The sequence below is a fragment of the Benincasa hispida genome, chromosome 3 (assembly GCF_027475165.1).
Source record: "Benincasa hispida cultivar pf3 chromosome 3, pf3_genome.v1.1, whole genome shotgun sequence".
Lineage (NCBI taxonomy): Eukaryota > Viridiplantae > Streptophyta > Magnoliopsida > Cucurbitales > Cucurbitaceae > Benincasa > Benincasa hispida.
In genome coordinates, this window is record NC_143480.1 from 27,249,893 (window position 1) to 27,274,612 (window position 24,720).

A 24,720-nucleotide genomic window follows, 5' to 3' on the forward strand; every position below is an offset into this window, starting at 1 on the left:
ATGGGATGAATGAAGGAATGGAAAGGCAAGCAATGGCTAAAAGAGGGCGAAGGAAAAGATGGGGATGTGCCATTGCTGTCCCATTGTCTCTTTAGTATTAGTAAGTGGGAATATGACGTTTTTGTCTATCCCTTTATATATATATATTATTTTATTTTATTTTTATTTTCCATTTCATTTCTCTCATTATGATGTTTCCCTCTCATTGCCTAATCCTTCTTCCACTACCCCATTCATTATTTCTCTTTTAATCTAATATAATACAAAACAAATCCCATCTTTTTTTTTTCTTTTTTCTTTTTAATTTCATATACACCTTATAAAATCCAACTCTAGATTTTCTAAAATTTCATTAATCCTAGCACATGCGGTCTATGGAGAGAATCATAGAATATCTAATACAATTTTACTTTCACGTACCATTTCTTGCTTCTCAAGAATAAAGGATATTTATTTACATCTCATGCTTTTTTAATGATTTGTTTGTACCATTTTTAGCATTATATAAACAAATCAAGATTCCATACATAAATAAATATCTAAAATAGGCACGCAAATGAATGAGAAGAAAATTTAAGGATGGGGGGGATTGATGTGGGAAATGAATGACGATAAATGGCACAAGATTTGCACCTGATTAATATTAATAACATTAATTAACATAAAGCAGTCTGTGTATGGATGTCTCATTAATTAAGCATGGGTGTAATGAAAATGAATTAGACCACAAAACCCACTTTACATCCTTTTCCGTAAACGTCAAATAATTGAAATATAACAACAATTTTACTTTACAGTTATTGGAGAAAAAGAAGAACTAAAAAAGCGTGACGTGGGATCTCTTTGTACGTGGTGCCCGCAAGCAACGGCCAAGATTCGCTCTCAGTAATCAACATTTATGATCATGATTCTCTCTTTCTCTCTCCACTCAAATACTTCAATATATTTGCCCAATTGCGTAGTCTCTCAGAGTAGTCCAACTTCCCACTCTCTCCCCCCACCCCTCATCTTCTTCCCCCTTCAAATTTCCGGTGAAGATGCTGCTTGGGAAGCGCCCTCGCCTTCCGATCAAAAGAACCACCAGTATGACCGGAATCAGGGGGGATATTCCCGACGTGGAATTTGAAGAACTGTCCGATCAGAACCCCCACGATCTGCACCACCCGATGGCGGTTCCTCATAATACCACCACCATTAATTACTCTGCCTTGGTTTCTCCTAGAAATTTAAGAAATCAGCCCGCACGTGACCTCGCTCAGCCACCTACCGATCACTTCCTCCGTACGTGCGGTCTCTGCAAACGTCGCCTCGCTGCTGGCCGTGACATCTACATGTACAGGTACTCCTCGATTTCTTTTTCTTTTCTTTTTTTTTTTGATAAATTGCAAATTTAGTCTCTATATTTTAAGAAAATCAGAATTTGTAATATATATATCTTATTTGGGGATGTGACGTGTACGTGCAGAGGGGACACGGCGTTTTGCAGTTCGGAGTGTAGAGAGAAGCAAATAAAAGAAGATGAGCGAAAAGAGTACGGAGGGAAGAAGAAAGAGGAACGGCAAGCGGCGGCGATGGCATCGACGACGGTGGGAGGAAGGGGGTCGAGGAAGAAGGAACCAGACGGCGGAGGACGCTAATTTTAATTATTAGAGTGGAGAAACAGTTGGAAATCAATTACAAGTTATATATATATATATATATATATATATATATATTTGTAGTAGAACTAGGAGGTTTATAGATATATTAATATAGATAATATTAATATAATTCCTCCACCACCTCCAACACCGACTCCGATTCCGCCTGGGGCGGGATTGTTCACTTGCCAGTTGTCTGGTTGTTGGAGTTGAGATTACTATATGATGGGCATATTTTGGTATCTTGTACAAATGGAATATTTAGAAAATCCAAAAAAAAAAAAAAGAAAGAAAGAAAAAGAAAAAGGAAAAGGAAAAATGGAAACATGCTGTGGGCGGAAGTATTATTTGATGTAGACTTTTAAATTAGAGATATTGTAATTTCATGATTTGAACAAGTGGAGTTCTATGTTCTAAATAGCTACAGGACCTAAAAAAAACAAAAACAAAATGAAAATAAGATTGTTTTTTCTTTATTATTGGTTATAAAAAGATGAATATTCGTAAAACGAGTTAATCTTATCATTATTTTCTAACCCTCTTACATAACATAGGCCACACTAGTGAATTAGTGATGCATAGTCCTGGCTTTATTTTAAACGAAAATTAAAAAGATAAATGCATGTGACGTCTCTGCCCGTATATATATATAAACTATTTCTGTATGTTTGACAATAATTTCGTTTTAAATATTTTAATTTTAAATTTTACAAACGTTCCAAATTTTAGTCGATTTTTTTTTTTAAATTGTTTTCTTTTACTTTTTCAAGACTTGACTTAGAAGTTTGATTTTTAAAAGCTAAAAATAAGAAATTAAGTAGTTATTAAATAAAGTAGCATGTCATTGGAAAGAAATATAATTTTGAAAGAAATATGATTGTTTTGTTCGTATGTATAGTTGGGAAAATAATGCCTATTTTTGGTCACGTGGAACGTGTTTTCAACTTTCCTACGTTTTTAATTATTAATGTGAATTTATGTAACCTTAAAACATTGAAAAAACATTAGGTTAACTCGTCACTCGAATTACAAGTAAGCAGATAAAGACACACAAGAGTTAGTAACCTAGATAAGTAAAACCCACCTATGTTTTGGAGGCAATGTGTCCGAAAAAAGATAATCTACTAATATTAATGAGTTAAACAATTTACAACATAGTACTTATATGTAATGCACAACTACTAAAATGATTCACATAAAGCTCAACTCCCTGATCACTTAGGCTTCCTCTAGATGTGAGACTCCCTCTCAAATGCAGTTAGACTCTCCCTAAGTTTGATAATATTAATGTTGAATATTTTGGCTTTCGACGGTGTGTGAGACTCCTCTCAACGTTGTTATCTTTTCTTCAAGTCAGCGAACTCTCTTCACTAATGAATTTTAGGATCCCTCTAAGATCGAGAACTCCTTCGTAGCAATTACTTAGGCTCCCCCTAAAACCGTGAAAATCTCTTCTCGATAGTGATGACTCAAGCTCCCCCTAAGACCATGATTATCTTCAATGTGTTGCACTCAACGGATGAAAAACTTGCACAGTGGAATATAGTGAACAAATAGAAAAAACACAATGTTGCACAGTTCAGCTACAGAACAGAAAACGTCTTTCTAATATAACGAAGGCGACAACCCTAGATGAGGCTTAGAATTCTATTTTTAAAAGCGATGCCAAATAAGGCAAGAATTTTCAGATTTTTTTTCTTTTCATTTTTGTCAAAATAAGATCCACCATAGAAAATAAAAATATCGATCAATATACTTCTGCTGAGATTTCCTATATCAGGAAATTAAAATATTTTGTATATAAATTCTAGATTAGGAAAGAAAATATTCTGCAGGAAATACGACTTGTCTAGAGCAGATGTTAAGACTTTATTTGAGACAACTGTGAAAATCCCCAGAAACTACCTTAGGAATAATATAAAGATAATCAGCAAATCTTCAACAAGCTCCCTCTTTGGCTAAGTTTTTAAGACATAATATTTAACAACCAACCAACAAAAAAAATAAATGTCACCAAATAGAGTTGAAACATCATTAATAACAACTGGAAGAGTAGAAGACTTTACAACAGAAAACAAATAAACAAAGTCAATTTGTCAACCAATCACAAAACCAAACAACAACAAATACCCAATCAACCAAAACAATCACCAAAACCAACAAAACTAAGAGTAGACTCAACAAGCTCCCTTCAAATCAAATCAATACACCGCCAATATAACACCAAGTCTCCCCCTTTTTGGCTGAAAAAAAAAAAAAAAAAGCACGCCTCTATGAATAAGAAGTCCCTCCAGACCTAGACAATACAACCCCCATGACCTGCAACATCCCATCAACTTTAAACTCTACATCAAGGTCTCAATGCCGCGAGACTCATTATATAACACTTGTAGAACACTACTACCAAAAGAAGATTCAATGAAAGCTCAACTGAGGCCATCAACATGAGAGGCCGTGGTGGTAGTATCTATATTAGGAACATAATGTCCTTGCAGGAGCTTGGGATGTATGATAAAATGACTAGGTGGTGAGCAAGTGGGTTCAATAGGTGCGACCAGATTAGGTTTCTGAGAAAGGAGAATCCCACAAATTAACCTCTGGTAACAAATGGGCAAACAAAGGGCTTTAGACCTAATATGCCGCTAAATTTAATTCAATACAAATGCACCATAGTTGAATTGAGACTTAGTTCTAATCTGATAGATCAATGTAGCAAGAGAGGCTGAGAGGCCAAACTTGTGCGAAGAAGAACACCAATTCAATATGCCTATCTTGTGAAGGAGGGCATATTTGACACTGAACACTAGTGTGGGAAGCTGTCTCTTTTTTGCCCATGAAGACTGAGCACCCTCTATTAATTCAAACATAAGGTCCCTTAAAATGGGTGTTCTTCAATAACATTCTTTGGCACATTTCTGTGAGGAAACCGATTGATAATGTAAGAGATATAACAAAAGAATGATGTTTGATATTGACTTTCTGAAAATCAAAGCTGGTTGGATTAACAAAATTAAAGGTCAAGTTCACAACAAATTCTCGAACCAGTTGAGGGTAATAGAGTTCAAAACTCTACACAGTTCTTTCTAGTCCAACATCAAGTAACGATTCCATAAGGTCTAAACATTTCTGAAGGTGCTTATACAACTCTTTTTCATCGACAATGTTTCTTTTCATAACATATTTTCACAAACTAGCATTCTCCTCGATATGAAATAATACTCTATCTAAGGGAACATGAGGTATATTATACCCAGTAGCCTGTTTTCCCTTGCCTTTAGTTGTTGCATAAGTGACATGGACATTACCAGAGTCCTCATTGTCAAAGCTACTCCATAAACCCCAATTAGAATCTTCCTCAGAAGGTGACTTTTCATAATCATTTTCCGAATACTCATGTAAAACATCAATATCTGATCCAGCAACAGCTTCATCATCAGCAACAACACCAGTAGTCACACCAGCACCAACATCATCAGTTCTTTTTAAATGTAGCTCAGCAAGAGGAGTATCAACATTGATGTCTTCATTAGAAGCATGGGCAGGGGAAATTTCAAGTGTCCGTTCACTCGGACCAAGGTCAACATCAGAAAATATGACATCCTATAAATTCTCATAGTTTTTTGTAGCTAAGGGGTCATATACAACCTCATTATTTATGTTTTCTTGGTCAGTCATGGTGTTTATTTCAAGAGAAGCATTGGCAATCTCTTCACCAGGTTGCACGGTTTTAGGAGAAACATTAAGATTAACATTCTCAGCAGTATTTTTAGAAGGACTAATTACAGGCAGTATGGATAAAGAAGCAATTGTTTCAAAATCTACTTTGTCAACGAAATCATATACAACATTCTCATCAGCTACAAGCAAACTCCCCTTTTCCAACTCAGAAGAAACAGGAACAACAACATTCTCTTCAGTTACAAGCAAACTCCCCTTTTCTAACACAGAAGAACCAGGAACAATAACATTCTCTTCATTAATCGTACTAGAATAAGGTAAAGCAAACTCCATATTGCTAGAAACAGATGTAAGATTATCATCACTCACTATGAAACCCTTAGACAAAAAGAAATATTGTTTGTTATTATCTTTAGGGTTTATAAGTAAAGTAATAAACTCATGCAGTGACTCGAAGAATCATTAAAGGTGGATTTTTCTTTTTCCAGAAAAATTTCAACTCCTGAACCAATAATACCAGTCAATGTGAGATATGAAGTGCGCACTTTTTCTTTTCCTTTCATTTCAACAAACTGACTGGCTCCATAACGTCTTCTTTTTGTCGAAAAATGAGGAACTCCAATTTCTTTCTTTGTGGCAAGAAGACCACGCACACGGATTCCATATTTGTTTGTTATAGTCGGAGGAACATATTCTTCAACATGCATCTTCTTTTTAGCATTTTCTTTATATCTCACCATTTTTCTATCGGGTATACCCTTAAGCCATTAATCTGGCTTTATTTCTAGTGACATGGCCATACTCATCAGACTTGTTTTTTAATATCCACTTTGTGCCAATCACATTAACAGATTCTGGCATGGGAACAAAAGTCAAAACATTATTTCACACAAAGTGCCCAGGCTCTTCTTGCATAGTATTGACCCAACATTCATCTTCAATAGCTTCTTTGATATTTATTGGTTCAACAAAGAATGTGAAGAAAATATTATTGATCATCTCCAGTTAGTTAACTTTATCTTTCTTTTTGGGTGTCACCTCTTCTTCAAGATCACCAATTATGTTACTAGAATGTGCTTGTTACTAACTTCAGCCTGCTCAGCAACTGATTGGTTGTTCTTCACTAGAGTTTTAGAATTCATGTCAAACACATGTTTGGGGAGATGTTAGGGTGTTGGGATTAATTTATAGATGTGTTTTGTTTTGTTTTATTTTTAAGGATGAATGGGGTTGTACATTAAATCATGCATTAGACATGGCTTATGCGCTTGCTCTCATGCGTCTAAGGTCATGCGCCGAAATGATGATGCGTTAATCTTAGCATGCAATAATCGCACGTTCCTATCACAAGTTTTCTTACGCTTGTGCCAAGTATAACACAAACGCAAGTTTCTCGGATAATCCGAGGTCGAACACGGGGACTTGTCACTCAATAATATTTGTGAAGTGATGCATTTGAGGCGATGAATAAGAATAAAAATAAAGCGAAGAAGGTTTAAATGTTTTACACACTAATCATACTCCTAACTAAACAGATTAAGCAATAGAAGAATTGCAATGAGAATAGGTAGATACACAACAACTATTAATGCTTAGTAACGTTTACTATTTTAAATTGCTCGAGTAATCCCAGCTCGTTGCACTAACGCATCACACCTCTAGGTGGTCAGCCGCATGACTATATCTCTATAGTGCATGATTCCGTCGAGCATAAGATTGTGCCTATCTCTAGGAACAATACGAACCTTGCTTAGTGCGTTCCATCCCTTACCTTCTCAGGTAGTTAGACGCGGTAATTTAACTTATAGACAAGTAATGCAACATCCCATAGACAGGCGTTGCTACAGCCTTTCACCGAGCAAAGAGGATTAACTCACTATACTCGCACAACGCACACCTCTCGATGGGTTGCTACATGTGTCCTATCTCTAGGCAACACGATTAAGCATTCGATTGACTTTGATAAATATACGCTGAAAAAAATTATGATAGAAATGAAGAGGATGAAGAGGATAGTAATGAAGGAGTAAGATTTGCATTGATCACAAAATATCTTAATATCTCAAGCTAAAATGTAATACAATACAGAGATTAAAAGGGAGATGAAGGACTCTACGTCAAGGTTGCTGGTGGTGCCATGGTTGAATGGTGGAGATGTGTCTTTCGAGCTCTATCTCCGGCGAATGCTCCGATCGTCACCCGGTCTGGGCTGTGGAGATGAAGAATTCTCACTAGAAATCTCTTTCAAGCTCTCATCTGTGATCACAAAATTCTTCCTTGAGGCAGAAGCTCGGATGTCTCAAAATGAAGGTCTCAAGGGCTATTTATAGAACTTGGACGCCGACAGTTGTAATGATGGAGGTATGGCTCAATGCTGCTTTTGTCGTGGTATGGGCGTTGTCACATTGTTGATACTCCCAAGGTATGCGTCCGAGCTGAATTTAGCTGAAGTTATCAACGAGTTCTACCCATCTTGCGATCTTCTATTATGGCTGTCACTCCGTCGCCGCAATCTCTATTTGTTCACCGTGTTCTCCATGTGTTGGGCGCATGCAATTACTACAACTTCCATGCGTTGGACGCATGGGGTTGTCGTCTGCGTTCGTCTTTTGCAGTCGCCCGGCTTTGGCGCATACGTTTGTCTATGATTGCTTATTATAAATGCATGCGTTTGATTCCTGGGATAGCTATAAAAATAGAAACTTTGGCACAGAATAACGCATGATATTTGGTCAGTAGGTTTTAGATGGTTATCGATGCAAAACTCAATTTTTCACAAATTCTAAGCATTATCACTGCGTTTTCTACCTGTTAGCCCTCATAATTTTAAATAAAAGGCTTATAATAACTGGCATTTCTGCCAGTTATCATAGGGACATCTGTATTGACAAGTGGTAGTGCATTGGAATTCTTCCACAGTAATGGAGCTTGATTGTGGAGCTTGATGAATCTACAACATCATCAATCACAATGTTAATAGACTTCATTACACAACGAGTTCGTTTATTGTAGATATAGTAAGCTCGACTATTTTTGGAATATCCAAGAAATATGCCTTCATCCAATTTAGAATCTCATTTCCATGTAGCTTCTCTATTCACTAGAATGTAACAAATGCTGCCAAACATATGGAAGTATTTCATATTTGGTTTTCTCCCTCTCTATATTTAATAAATTGTGCTCGAGGACCCGAGGCGTAAAACAACTATGAATATGACATGCGAGTAAAACAACTATGAATATGACATGCGAGGCTTTGCCCAAAAATGAAAGGGCAGATGTTTTGCATGTAACATAACTCGTGTAGTCTCCTAAAATGTCCGATTTTTCCTTTCCACAACCCCATTTTGCTAATAGTGATTAGAGCAGAAATATGCCTTCATCTGATTTCGAATCCCATTTCCATCTAACCTCTCTATTCATTAGGATGTAACAAGTGCTGCCAAAGATATGGAAGTATTTCACATTCGATTTTCTCCCTCTCATTATTTTATAAATTTGTGCTTGAGGACCCGAGACGTCAAACAACTTTGTTGTGAATATGACATGTTGTATTTAGAGCCTCTGCACAAAAATGAAAGGGCGGGTGTTTTGCATGTAACATAGCCTGTGCCTCCTGAAGTGTCTGATTTTTCCTACCTTGTTTTGTTGGGGAGTGATTGGAGCAGAAAATTCATGATGTATCCCAACAGAATTACAGAAGGCTACATATTGAGAGTTTTCAAAATTCTTACCATGATCACTCTTGATTCTTATCATGTAGAAATCTTTCTCTCATTGTAATTGATAACAAAGAGCTTGAAAAGTAGTAAATGCATCTGTTTTTTCACAAAGCAAATGTACCCAGGTGTATCTGGAGAAGTCATCAACAACAACTAAAACATATCATTTACCTCCCAGACTTTTTGATTGCATAAGACCTATAAGGTCCAAGTGGAAAAGCTCGAGGACATGTGTTGAGCCTAGATATATCCATGGGGCAAGGGAGAACCATCCCCATCCCTGCAAATTTCCCTGTTAGGAATGGGGCAGAGATTCCTTGCAGGAAAAAAATTCCCCACTTTTTTTTCAATTTTTTATTTTAATCAAATATATTTTTTCCTATGCAATTTTGATTGAAACATTTTCAATGTGTATTTTCATTTCATGAAATATTTTCATTTTTTCTATTAAAAACAATAATACATAAGCAATTTGAAAAGGTATAATTAAAATGCTAAATTCTCATTGTTTGTAAATATTAAGATTCAACTATTAGAACATCCATCCATAATTATCCCTAATCTATACTAAATTAAAAGAGGTAAAGTAGGAGAAGTTTCACCTTCCTATTTTACCCTTGATTTTTAAACATATTCCCATTATTACCTTCACTAATAGTAAGTTATAATATCTTTTCTTTTTACGAATGATTCCCTTTCTTTAAAACACCTCTCTCCAAAAGAGACAATTATCAAACATCTTTCTATATAAAGGAAACATTAGTCTTTTTCTTCTATGCAATTCACCACTTCAAAAAAGGTAACTACCATCCTACATTTGTTTTTACTACATTTAACACTTTGTTCATCTTCTTCTTCTTTCATTATCTATTTCGTAGGTTTTTGTGTGTATGATTGTATGCGTTTTCTTCCCTAAACTTTTCCTTAGCATCCTTGGAAAAAAAACATTATCAAACAAGAAAAATGCAAGTCCTCACGTGTCTACTTCAATTCACCATTTCTGCAAAACATTTTACATTTGTTTTTTAGGAAATTTTGAATTTCTTTTATTTTGATTTATATTTGTTTGTGAACACTTTGTTCATCTTCTTCTTTCGTTTTCTTTTCGTAGTTTTTTGTGTGTACTATTCTATGTGTTTTCTTCCCTACATTTTTTCTCAGCATCATCAGAAGCATTATCAAACAAAAAAAACAATGTAAATCCTCATATGTTTACTTTAATTCACCACTTATGCAAAACATTATGCATTTATTTTTTAGAAAATTTGGATTTCTTTTATTTTGATTTATATTTGTTTATGGACACTTTGTTTATCTTCTTCTTTTTTTTTATTTTTTTTTATTTTGTACTTTTTTTGGTATATTATTTTATGTGTTTTCTGTCCTACATTTTTTTTCCATTATCCCCGAGAAAAGCATTATCAAGAAAAAAAATATAAGTCATCATAATAGGATAAACTATTATGTCTTGAAAATAAGAAGATTAATTTAAAAACAATAATGATAACATGTAGGCTTTTTCATAACCAAACAATAAAAATGTTTAATGTTTTACTTATAAATGAAGTATTTATTTTATTAATTTAAATATAACACAAAATTGAAATTATTGGTGTATATAATAATAATAATAATAATAAATAAATAAATAAATAAATAATAATAAAAAAAATTGTTCCTTACGAAATATATATATATATATATATATATATATATATATTTGGTATAATTTTATAGAATAAACAAAATATTTGAAATAACAAATATTAACTACCCCAATTATTTTTAAATTTAATAAAATCGATAAATATTTTTTTTTTCAAATTATAAAATATTGACATAAATACTAAAATTAAAATTTTGATATTCGTGGCAAAAATGTTGTTTAATATTTTATTTAGAAATTATAAATGATGTATCTATTTTTATATTTTAAGTATAAAAGATAGTTGCAATTTTTTTTGTAATAATAAGATGATTGTGTTCCTTTTTTTAAAAATGATTTTTTTTCATAATTTATAAAACCAAAAAAATCTTTGAAATAAAAAATTAACTACCTCAATTATATTCTTACATTTAATAATACAAATAAACAAGACTATCTTTTTTCCAAAAAAAAAATATTATTAACTGGACATTTTGAAAAGGTTTAAAGAAGCCAAACTTATTTTATGGAAATAATAATGAAAACTTTTTTATTTTAAGTAAAAAATATAAATTCTAAAATTAGCATTTCATAATCTATAGAAAAAAAGAGTTATGGATGATTTTTTTAACAATTTAAATGTATGTGCATGCACACAGACATATATGATGATACAAATTTCTTTTGTGTATGAGAGTGACTATAACGACAAATATGTGATAATATTAAAATAAAAATTGTTGCATTATGTATATTAAAATATCAAAATGTTAACATATTAAATTAATTATGAGTAAAAATTTTATTTTAATACTATGTAAAATAATTTTTACGGAAGTAATGATAATGTGAAAACATAAAATTAAAAATTCTTATATTGTTATGATTATTATTATTGACAAAAACAAACAAGAAACAATAAATTAGGAAAAACAATTATGAACTTTTAAAAGGAGATTCCACCTGTGATGGGTGATCTTCAAGATAAATTGATATCAATCAATGTCTGAGAGCATGTGTAGCAAGTTCGTGCGTAATAGAATTGCAATTGTGATTAACAAAGAAAAAATATTGGATTGTCTCCCTACAATGTAAATCATGCAAAGAATCCACAAAATACTAAATCTCATTACCACAATATTAATGATCTATTCAGAAGCAATTAAAATTGTTGTATTATCTAACTTTTAAATGGTGAAGTAATTAAAATTTAAAATAAACATGTCCTATTTATTTATTACATAAGAAACTTAGGAAAACTTTTTGCTACGGAATTGCACGAAACTTTCAGGTAAAGATTTCAATATGAAGAAAACCTGATTGACTTCATCGATGATAGACCTATTCACTCCGCCATGTTGAAGTGGACCATCATGTTGAGAACATGTTCTCTAATAGATGTCCTATTTTGCATACGGACATTGAAGATGTTTTTCATACTGTCATGCCTAAATCGTGTGGAAGGTTGTCCGAACATCTCCTACGTGGACTCCATGATCTCACGGGCAGTGATCATGGGCTCATGCTTCTTGGCCAAGACTTCAAAAAGGCTTGCCAAGATATACGTTTGGGCCTTTTCATTTGCCCATATCCAACACTCGTATGCCTCCCAAACATTTCGAGGAGCATTTTGAGCAGGAATAAGAGGACAATCCTCCATTAGGACAAATCTCAAGTCATCAATGATCAATATTGTGTTGATTGTGTTTTTCCATGTAGTGTAATTTTCGATAGTATGTTTATCGGCGGCAAGTAAATTTAGCGTCGCGGAAGTCATAATGAAAAATTGTTGAAACATACAATTTATTTAAATTAGTATTCAAGCATTGCCCATTTGGAAAAACCAATCAAATTTAGCAAAATAATTTAATGCACCCTATGTGACATCTATTTTGCAAGGATGTTTCAGTGAGATGAGATAAAACCACCGTAGGATGATCAGGTATCCCTTTACTGAAATGAAATCATCTCAACCAATATACAGAACAACTCCTTGTACTACAAATATTAGTCACCATTGTTCAGTCCAGAAACTGTTAACTTGCTTAACATTTTTTTGTAAGTGTAACTCCTCATTTTATATTCTAAAGTTCCGCCCCAATGAGCCAACCGTAGGAAAAAATTGATTGGGGAAAAACTAAAGCAATCCTATCCATTTCTAGAGTTTGAGTAAGAAGTCATTCAAATGTCATTCGTAGGGGGACACAAACAAAGGTGCATCGAGATCGAGCATGAAAATTTACTACAAGATAATGAGAGAGTATTGGGATTGGTGTCCTAATTCTCTCGGAGTTTCATTGTTTTAAAATTATACATATTGTTTATGAATAAAATAAGTGTTATTTCATTCTGCCATTTACTCATATCCAATAAACAAAGTTTCATGGTTATCTTATGTAAACTTAAGCATGTATATGAGATATACAAGTGGATCATGCCATAAGTGATAACCTAAATAGGTCTGTAGTATAAGGATTAAGGTGGGATACCTGATTCTGGTGACACTATGGATACGACCCGCTTTGTAGGTATTTGTAAGTGTTATAAACTACTACAGATGGTAGATCCTGACCATTCATGTGAAGACATGCGAGCGGGGGTGTCCTATACAAAGAGTTTGTATAAGACCGAACCACGGGATGAATAGACTCTGTATATGACGCCGTTAATACTGGAGATTTACATCTCACCTAAATGACCATAACTGACATGATCTCAATCTTGAGTGTTTTGAGAACTCCTGCCTTTGAGGTTGGTCCTTTGATTAGTATGGGTGAGAGTGGCTAGATTGCCAACTCAACATGACTACCTTTTTGGAGACTTGTTTGATCTGGGAGTTGGGAACTCAATTACACAAGATGGAATTCACTCCTTATCCGAAGCAGGGGTAAGTAGATAGATTGCTCCCTTAAGGGTTGATTCCGGGACTTGAACATACTGGCCACAACTTCTCTCTAAAAGAGAGGACTCGGTCATAGTAGGACTATGACTTATGTTCATTAGAGAAGTTGTCGCACTGTTGATTGGTTAAGATACACAGAATATATATGTAGTAAGGAGCGTTCAGTTGTTGGTCTTTAGTAGAGTGTCTGGCAGTTAACGGATGGTGGATCCCGTCACTAAAAAGTTTAGTAAGTTATTCACGTATCGTTGGAAATTTGAGCTACAGGTCCATAAGGTCCCCTTGGTAGCTCAATGGATTCAAGTTGAGGCTTAGTTCTTGCTGTTGATTTGAAATGTTCAAATTCACAAGAGGTATTTCGATTATATATGATATGATCGGTATGGTGTATGAGATACATCAAGTGGAGGATTAACATAAATGAGATTTACATTAAGTGTCATTGAATAAAAAAAGAGCTATGGTTTATATGTTTCATGAAATGAAATATTAAAACTATAGGTTATAAATATATTATGGTAAGTTGGTTATCATTTATATTTATAATAATATTAATTATTGGATAATTTTATCTTTTTCTCTAATAACCAATTGATGGGGAGGTTATTGGTGGTTTCATGGTAACCGTGAGATAAAAGGAAAAATGTTTTCCTAAATTTAGGTAAGAATGTTAATTTGAGATTTCCAAACTTGGAAATTACTCACGGAATAGTTGTCAAGTAAATCAGATTTACTAAACGACAGCTTAGAGAGACTAGACGATCGTGGAGTGTTCCTACACAATAGACACTCAGTTGGACGATTAGATAAACAATCACATAGCTTTTGCTAGACGATCAGATAACTTTTGATAAACGATTGGGAATTGAACTATCCGATAGGCTTTATCTTTTCCCACTTGCTTAATCGTTTACACGATTGTTCTCCACCGGTCTCATCCTTTAACCAAGTCCACATAGAGCCCACACTCTGGATTTTCACACCGAGAATACCAAAGTAACCTCTTTGGTGGTGCCATACTCAACTCGACATAGTCGAGGTTCTGTGGAGGCCGTTCGTGGTATTCGGAGTGTTCGTGACCTTGGTGATCGCTTTGTTCAAGTTCTTGTGATCGTGCAGTGTAGCGGTCGTGCTGTACGGGCGTTCGAGTGTTACAGTGTTGCTGATTGTTCGAGTGTTCGTGATCAAGAGTCTTGAAGATGAGTCTTCAAAGGTATGTGAATTCTTCCCTTGATCTTTAGAGAAGCATGCTGTAATTTCTGTTTTGCGCATAATCGTATTGTTTCCGTTTATGACTATAATAGTGTATGTTCATATATGATTGAAATTTGGAAAAATCCTTCTGCTGCTCATGGAAATCCTCGTGTCCAATTTCCTTCAGAGAGACCGTGGGATGTATTGACACACATCTTGCTCTCACTTATTATAAACACTCTCTACATTCACCTTGGTATTAACCTATACAAACACCAACTGTAGAAGGACACAAGCAAAGATGCCTCGAGATTGAGTATAGATCTCATGGTGTGAACTTATAGGAAAAAATGTGAAAAGGAAAAATGAAGTATCATATACCCCATTTTCTTTCCACTAAGTATCTTACCTAAGGTTAATTTAACTTAGAAAAATACAATTATTTTTTTTACTAAGTGATTGTTTAAATTTTCCCAAAAGTAACACTTTTGGATAGTTAAACAACTTTGATTAATGTTCATTAAACACTTCAATAAACTTTTTAATCAATGATTGCATGCTTATAACAAATCTATCTAATTCACCTTTCTAGGTCAGTTTCCAGAGAGGGTTGTTCCGTTTCCGTTAGCTTAAATACCCCAGCCTAGATAGAATTAGACTCAGAAAAAATGTCCCCTATAAATACATTTGTTACAAATTTAATCTTTTAATTAAAACCAATTTAATCTTATTAAAATGATTAAAAGATTAAACGTATTTCTAATCTCATTAAAAATGTGAACTTAGGTCTATGTGAATCATATTTTAAAACTATTTTAAAAAATGATTTTAACCTAAACTTTACATGCAATTCTGAATTAATGATTTTAATTTCTAATTTCATTTAATTATAACCATTATATAAGAAATGAAATAAATTTAAACTAATCATTACATATGAAAGCATATTTAGGTAAATTATAACAATTATAAAATAACCTAAAGTAGTGACATGCTTCATGCAATTCCATTTCATTATTTAACATACATAACACTTATATAATAAAGTAATGAAATAATTAATAACATACATCCATCCATATATTCAAACTATATATTATAACTCTTATAATATAAATGATGCATGACTATGTTGTTAATGGATGCAAATATATATTATAACACTTATATTATATGATGTATGAGCATGCTGTAAAATTAAATCATGTAACTATATATTATAACATTTATAATATAAGTGATACATGAATAATGCATAACCTATGGTAGGATTTTACTATATGGCATATATTATGACATATATAAATAATAATAGACCATACATCAAATGCGTAATCTAAACAACAATTATTGGACCAGGATTAGACTCCTAAGGCAATTAATTAAATTAATATAACACTTATATTAATTTAATTAATTAAAAACAACAAACCATTACATAATTAATAGCCAGCCGGTTCAATACCTAGTTCATCTATTTTGAACCGCACAAATTGGACTGCCCAGCATATGAACGGGCCGTGAACCAGCCGAACCAAGCGAACTGGATGAACCTTGAGCTGGAAGAACCATGAGCCGCACGCGAACCACAAAAATAAAATAATAATAATAATAATAATAAATCGTCTTGGAGCATTGCAACACTACAAAAAGTTTTTCCTGTTTGCCTTTCACAACATTGCAACACTACTATACAATAGCCATTAAACAATTGCGAATTCTGTCGAATCTTCTCCAAATTGGGCCTCCCAGAAAAATATCGGAATGATCATGAACGATTCAAGACTTTCAAATTACAAACTCTATCGCAATATATGCCCAGAAACAAAGGCCAATTACAAACCAATTTGTAAAGAAAAACAATAAATCTAGGGTCCAATCCTGTAAACATCCAAAAATTGCAAACCATCATACATTCCATACATTCATCAATATGAATTAAAAACAGAATGAAAATTTCATCAATTCACTGTAATTCAATTCTGGAAAAAAGAAAATTTGGGATCAAAACCTCCGCTCTGATTTCAATCGAAGGAACGGTGAAGTTCCATTGTGGAAGCGGGATCCGCCCAATTTTTAATTTTTATACAGAATGAAAATTACATAACAGAATTATACAATTAATAAATTAATTTTACAGCATGCTTAAGAAGGAGAAAAAATAGGGTTCTTGTAAATCCTCCTTTCACTGACGATCACGATCAATCACGAATAGAGCAACATCAGTGAGAACACCACTACAAATAGTTACCTTTGTATTCTCTTGGGATGAGAATTTCTCAAGAGGTGTAGGCTCTAAGATTTTGAAAGAGAGAGGGAGATTTTTTTTTTTTTGAGAAAAAAAAGTCTTTGGGAAATTATAGAGAGATCGTAGAATTCACAGAATGTCTATATCAAAAAAACTTTCTCACTTTTCACGATCAACCAAGAGAGAATTAAAGGGAGGGAAGTTATTACCCTCCCTTTAATTTTAAAATTAAAATTAAATTAAAAATAAATTTAAATATATATATATATATATAATGTTATATCATATATAACACAAAACCTATAGTTTTATATTGTATCAAATATAATATAGCCTATAGTTTTAATTCTCTCATTAATGTATGGAATTTAATATAAATCCCATTTATATTAAATTTAATTACACGAATCCAATTCACATAATTAATAGTTGAATCATATTCAAATATTTATTTCGTCTCAAATAAACTTTATATTATAATGTATCAAATATATTATAGTAATTATATCATATATAATTAAGTTAAATTAATTGTATCAATATAATTAATTTCCCTCAACTAATTTGAACAATTCAAATTAATCCAAAATCAATTCCCAATAATCCTGTCTAGCTATAGAGGGATCTTATGGATCTATAGATTGAAGCTCCAATGGTACTTGAATAATTAATTAAACTTCTTTAATTAGATTATTCAACATCCATTAACTGTCGACCATTCTGTTAAAGACCGACAACAACACTCTTCGCACTACAGATATATTTCTGTGTCCGTTGGATATAACCAGCCAATAATGCAATGACCCTTCACAAATTGCTCGTAAGTATAGTTGGGCCAAAATTACATTTTCCCCCCTATAGTTACATCTAACTCCTTAAGTACCACTAATCCCTCTAATGAAAAATAAGTCATAATCCAACTATGACCAAACCCTTTTCGGGACGTAGAAGAGGGTGTGGTGTCACATTGTTCAAGCCCCAAAATCATCCCTTAAGAGTGCAATTAATCTATTTACCCCGACATCAGGGAAGAAGTAAATTTCGTCTTGTGTAGCTGTATTCCTAGCTTACCAATCAGACGAACCCCCAAAATGGTAGGCTTATTGACTCGACGATCTGACCACTCTCACCTAAACAAATCAAAGGACTACCTTCATAGACAGGAGTTCACAACTCACTCAAGATTGAAGTCATGTCACCTATAGTCATCCTGGTGAAATGTAAGTCTCTATTATGAACGGTGTTATATAATGAGACTAATCATTTCGTAGCCTAATCTATACAAACTTCTTTGTATAGAACACTCCCGCTCACATGTCTCTGCATGAATGATCAGAATCATATCATTTGTTGCACTTTACAACAATTGTAACATCTCCAAAGAGGGGCGTATTTGTAGTGTCACCAGGATAATGTATCCAATTTTATCCATCTACTACAGATCATTTAGGTTATCACTTAAACATGATCCACTTGTATGTCTCTAAATACATGTTGAAGCTACAGATGATAATCTTGGATGTTAGTTTATTGGTTTTGTGGGCTTATGCTACTAAATGATAAATAAAACATTTCATATTTTATTAAATAAATAAATTGTTTATACATTACAATTACAAACTACAAGACCCACGAGATTTAGGGCATTAACCCCAACACATATGATATATATTGTGTCATGAGAAATCTTAAATCACTAATTGACTCAAAAGCTTAAGTTAATGGGTGAAAATCAATTTAATCTTAGATCTTCTAACATTCCCCCTCACTTGTGGATAGGGGTGTACATGTGTTGGGTTTGGAGGAATTCTTTGGACCAACCCAAAAATTCGAATTGGTCGAGTTGGCAACCTAAATGACCCGAATAAGGTCTCCAATCTAATCCAACCCAATCCTTAAAATTTGGGTTGGGTTGGGTTGAATTGTCGGGTTATTTATTTTTTTCTTTTTTATTACATTTTTTTATTAATTTAAAATACTTAAATTTGTATACAACACATACATACTAATAATTAAAATTTCATAAAACTCAAATGTTAAATATTAACATCCAATATATCTATTACAAACTTCATACTAACATCATAAAAATATATATGAGTTATAATATTATATATGTTTTAATATTAATAGAAATTCAGGTTGGGTTGGGTCAACACGAATTTTTAAAAGTGCGACCTGAACCCAACCAAATCCGAAAAAAAAAAATTCAATTATAGAAATATAGGAAAATGTGGACTTGAAGTATGTAGAAGAGTATTAACCCTTACAATTTGGGTTAGGTAGTACGGTTGTTCAGGTTGTCAGATCATTTTAACACCCCTACTTGTGGACTTGAAGTATGTAGAAGAGTGTTAAGACCCTCTCCTAACAAGAACAATACTCAAGAATACAGAATAAACTCAAGGACAATTCAATTATAGAAATATAGGAAAATGTATTGAATTATGCTATAACTCATAAGCAAAGTAACAAGATAAACCTTAGCCTTTTCGAGAGGGCTAGACTCTCCCAAATTCCCAATTAGGAAATCTTCACATAAAATTCTCCATACCCTTATTCCCACCCCCACTTCCTCTATTTATAACCAAAAGGCCTAACCAACCTATTAACTATTTACTAATTTGCCATTCTATTAACCATACTAATATTCTACTAATAACTCTATTATATCTCTAACTAGGTCTCTTACACTACTCGCCCCTTAAAAACACACCTTGTCCTCAAGGTGTGGGTTGGATAATCCCATTACAAACCTTGTACCAAAAAATTATCCATCACCTCATGCCAAAAACAGACTACACAAAAGTTTACTCCAAAATCCCTTGCAGATTTGTAGAAATAAGAAAATTGGGCTTCTGCATGCAACTCCAGCCAAACTATCATCTCAATCTGTTTGGTGCACATCCTTCAACGGCTGACCTCACCTATAGGCACTTCACTTGGGATTAGGCAATTTTTTTTTTGTTATCCCGTCTTTGTAATACTTCCCGCCTTGTTCGTGTCTTCGACACTACTCGCATTCTGCCTTCCGCCTTGTTACCCCACCTTTTTTTTTCATTTTTTTTTGTTTTTTTGGGCAGAAATTGGGCTTCAATAATTTCACTTAGATTTTGCCCATAAACTAATCCAATTTGCTTCTGCAGCCATTTTTCCAATAGCCGGTTCATGGCTATCTTTTTCTACGTGCCCATCTCCACACCATTTGTAGATGTGTTTCAATTTGAAGATCTTCCCAAATGGGCTAGGCCCATAATCCACTTGCTGCTCCAAACTCCATTCCAGCTTCTTCGCCCATACATCATCTTCCTCTAAAATCCCAATGCGCTTCAGACAGTTCCAGCCCATATTCAAGTCCCTTTTCTGCCACTTTAACAAATGGGTCTCAATTTGTTTTTCCAGCCATTTAATGCAACCCCAACCTTCCCACAAAATCTGAGCCCCAACTTCTCCATATGAACCAAGTTCCTTTAAGACAATTTGGGTCTTCTTATGCAAATACAACCCATTAAATAACTCAGAATTACCATAATAACTTTTTCTAATTCCTGGTCCCACCACCTGGCACTTCACTTGGGTAGAGAATAATTTTCCTTCCTCTTCATGAAAATTGCAACTTTTCGAAGTTATCATCTCCCTCCATTGTCGTCCACTGTCCCCTACCATTAACAAGGTATGCAAAATCTTCATCTTCCTCTGGTTGCCGATGACTGAATCTGTCTCTTTTCACCACTGTGACTTATTTCTGCCTTCGCCTCCATTTCGATTTTCCCACAACAAAGTTGCTTGTATACTTTCTTTGCTCCCTCGTTTCTTTTTCTTCCTCTTGACGTTTCCTCTACTGTCGGCCACGTCGCGACGACCAAGTAATCGCCGGTGTCTTCCTCCACACCTCCATCCGTCGTCCTCTGTAGATTCTTTCAACAAATTCTTCATTGTCCCAGGCCATATGATTCTTTGTCGCCGGCTAAGCTTTTCGTTGAGCGTCGTTTTTTTTTCCTTTTTCCCTTCAACTTCTTCTTCTTCTTCCTTGTGAAATTTCCACCGTCGGTGTCATTTCTGCCACCGTCGCCTTCTTTTTCTTACCTTTGGCCGACCTTCTTGTTCTTCGACTCCTCTGTCTATACATTTTCTTTTGTGGTTTAAGGACTTAAAACTTACCAGCACACGACACTTAGATCGGTGTTTCGAATTCCACCAAGTCCTTGTCTCTGACCATCTCTCCTTTTGATGCTGGTTATGGACATCAACAATCAGGTACCGCTTCTCTCCATCTTCTTCATGAATATTCTCCTATGATTCCTCTATGTTCGATTCACCTTTCTTTTTCTCACAATATACGTGGTCATAGTAAACAAATAAATAGCCTAAGCCAAACCGGCCCATTATGAAGCCTAGAATCCTGCTATCAATATGTCCCTTCAATGGTTCCCTACACGATTCTCTTCTTTCCCGGTTCCTCAATTTAAATTATACTTCCTCTATTTGAAATAAACTCAAGCCCATTCGAAAAATTGCAGCCCACATCCACGTAATAAGGTTAGTTAATTTTTCCTCAAATTCTCACTTTCCTACCATCTTCTGCCATGTCATTGTCTTTTTTTTTTTTCACAAATTTTATCCCTACCTTCCTCCATCGTGGCCGTCTTTTTCATCTCTAACTACACGCCTCCTTCTGTTGTCTCAAGCAACGTCGTCGTCAACCACTCTATCATACGCTGATAATCGTCGATGTCTGGTAGTTTAGATGGTCATTCAACTCCATCGCACAGCATCCTAACCTTTTCCTCTTGCCATCGGCCTCCCCTATTATATGTCTCCTTATCCGACCACCATAGCTTGACCTTGTCTTCGACGTTCAACGCCTCTAATCTCGTTGTTCCCCCACTATCTTCGACTTGTGCAATCGTTAGCAATCCCTTCGGCCGTTACCGCTTTTTCTTCTGCCTACGTCCTTGATTTTTCGGCCATTTGCTCGCCGGATATCTCCTTTTCTCACGTTTCTTCTTCTGCACACTCCTTCGCCTCTTCGAACACAGGTTTGTTGTGATGTTCTTCTTTTCACACCATTCTTGTTCTACCCCAGTTTTCATCGAAGGCTTCTCCTTCCTTTTCTTCTGGCCTGATCGATCCGTGCCCTAGGGTAGGATCTTCGTCTTCCAGCCACTTTTCGAACTTGTCTGGATAGTTTTCGAATAAGATTTTCCTTCTCTTCTTTCATGGTTGCTAGTCTTCTTTCTCTTTCTCTATCTTCACATCCTTGCAGGTAATCCTTCAATGTTTGTTGCATTGATTCTAAGATCTCGAACACCTCCTGTAGCCTATCATACATTGTATCTGAATCTATAACGATATGCCCGGAATGAATAGGCTCTGATACCAATTTGTTAGGACCCTTTCCTAATAAGAACAATACTCAAGAATACAGAATAAACTCAAGGACAATTCAATTATAGAAATATAGGAAAATGTACTGAATTATGGTATAACTCATAAGCAAAGTAACAAGATAAACCCTAGCCTTTTCGAGAGGGCTAGACTCTCTCAAATTCCCAATTAGGAAATCTTCACATAAAATTCTCCATACTCTTATTCCCACCCCACTTCCTCGATTTATAACCAAAAGACCTAACCAACCTATTAACTATATACTAATTTTCCATTCTATTAACCATAATAATATTCTACTAATAACTCTATTATATCTCTAACTAGGCCTCTTACAAAGAGCCAAACAAGTGGAAATGAATATAAACTGTGAAGGAAACAACATTGCAAGGGTCTAAACACATGAAATCCTGAACTAATTTGCCCTGATATCATCTTAAATCACCAATTGACTCAAAAACTTTTGTTAATGGTTAAATTTACCTTCACCCATTAGCTTAAGCTTTTGGATCAAATAGTGATTTAAGATGATATCAAAGTAGGTATTGTAGATTCTGTATTCAAGCCCCTGCAATATTATTTTCTCCCCAATTAATCTTAGTTTTCATGTATCGAATCTTTTTCATATTTTAAATCCACAAGTAAGGGGAATGTTAGATATTATAATTAAGTTTACCTTCAACTATTTGTTTAAGTTTTTGGGTCGGTGATTTAAGAAGAAAAATTAGATTTGACAAAATATATGAATGTCAAGAGAGAGAATTTGGAAGTGAAAGTAGAATCGTACTCACTTGATCTCGAGCTTGACTGACCAGGCCCCTGGGGAAGCCCTTGCCAAGGGACCGATTCAACTTCAAATGCGCCTCTCTAGCTCATAAAACTCTTAGGATCCCAGTTCAACCTATTTTTAAATAATTATAACTTTTTCTAGATGAAAAAAAATCAAAACCAAAGCCAATTTTTTAATTTATATTTGTATGTATACAGAACTGCCAGAATCAAGCTAACGTAAGCATGGCGCTCAACTTGTTTAAGCATATATCATCGACCAATTCATCAAATAAGAATAATTCTATATGATCTGCATAATCTGATTCTATATATTGTTATTTACCTATTTTATTCGTCATGTAATTGCAAATTCTTGAAAGCTTCGACATAAATATAGCCCAAATAGGCCCATGAGCCCATGCTGTCTAAGACAAGGCACATAATGGCAAACGTCTCCAAGCCCTTCCGCTAGAGCTGGCCTGACTTTAGCAAAAACCAGTCTGGCAGGGCACTTGAAAAAAAAGTGATTATCGAAATTAATCGTTGTATCATGTTGAGACAATCGATGTAGTCTGTTTGTAATCTGTGTGGAATGAATAATTGTCTTTGAGACAGTACTTATAAAAAATGTGCTTTGATTACCTGTTGATCTTCTCATAAGATCTTGAAGTTTTTATAAGTTTGTGATTATTTCAGCTTATAACATTTGTTATCCATCTTGTCTGCTTTTGAAAATTGTTGTATAGTGTCTACACGTTTACACTGTAATTATTTGCTTCTAGTTGAATTGTAATTAGTTTGTTAGTATTATTCAATTTTTTTATATGTCGTTTTCCCTACATTATTGATGTAGTCTGAAAAAAAAATGTGAGAGTAGATCTTAATTTTGAAAGCCAAATCATTTGCAACCATCTCAAGACCAACTTCAATAATTTGCTCGATAAAAGTCTCGACATTACTGGTGCTCTAACTCCTATTGTATAAGGGAAATCATTCAAAGAAATAAAAAGTTAAAATACAACAAAGGTGAATATGAATATTTGAACCCGACCTCAAAAAAAGCGTACATGTCAATTACTTTTAAGCAATGCTCAAGTTTAGTCTATTTATGCTATTTATATGCATAATTATTTCCATATATTCTCATTTATATGTGTTATACGCCTTTATATTTGTTAGCTAAAGTTCAATAATCAAACTTTTATTCTATTATTTTCAATACAATTTTTCTATCATCGAATAGTTGCCAACATGAATACAACTCACAAGAATTCATATGTACTTCTTCCCCTTGTATCACACATAAAAAAAGATTATTGAACAGTTATTTAATGTGGTGCAAAATGGCCGATCATGTTGCATAACTTCAATCATTCATTTAGGATTTATCAAATTAAAAGCTAAGGCCCCGTTCGGTAACCGTTTTGTTTTTTTATTATTTTTTTTTAAATTAAGTCTTTAGACACTACTTCCACTTTCAAATTTCTTCCGTTATTATCTACATTTTACCAAGTTTTAAAAAACCAAGCCAA

The 24,720-nt window shown here is 34.0% G+C and overlaps 1 protein-coding gene across 1 annotated transcript; it reads left to right on the plus strand.

The window, feature by feature from the left end:
* The first annotated feature begins 929 nt into the window (after positions 1–929).
* On the plus strand, positions 930–2,038 carry LOC120072555 (FCS-Like Zinc finger 5). The gene is made up of 2 exons (XM_039024943.2): positions 930–1,339; positions 1,466–2,038. The coding sequence occupies exons 1-2, from the start codon at positions 1,038–1,040 to the stop codon at positions 1,635–1,637; spliced, it is 474 nt and encodes a 157-aa protein (XP_038880871.1). The 5' UTR covers positions 930–1,037; the 3' UTR covers positions 1,638–2,038.
* The last annotated feature ends 22,682 nt before the right edge of the window (positions 2,039–24,720 follow it).

What these genes read in the sequence shown, in the direction of transcription:
- LOC120072555 (XM_039024943.2), top strand. Translation starts at nt 1,038, where the DNA reads ATGCTGCTTGGGAAGCGCCCTCGCCTTCCGATCAAAAGAACCACCAGT. An exon ending in CGTGACATCTACATGTACAG is followed by an intron (nt 1,340 to 1,465) that starts GTACTCCTCGAT and finishes GTGTACGTGCAG; the next exon opens with AGGGGACACGGCGTTTTGCA.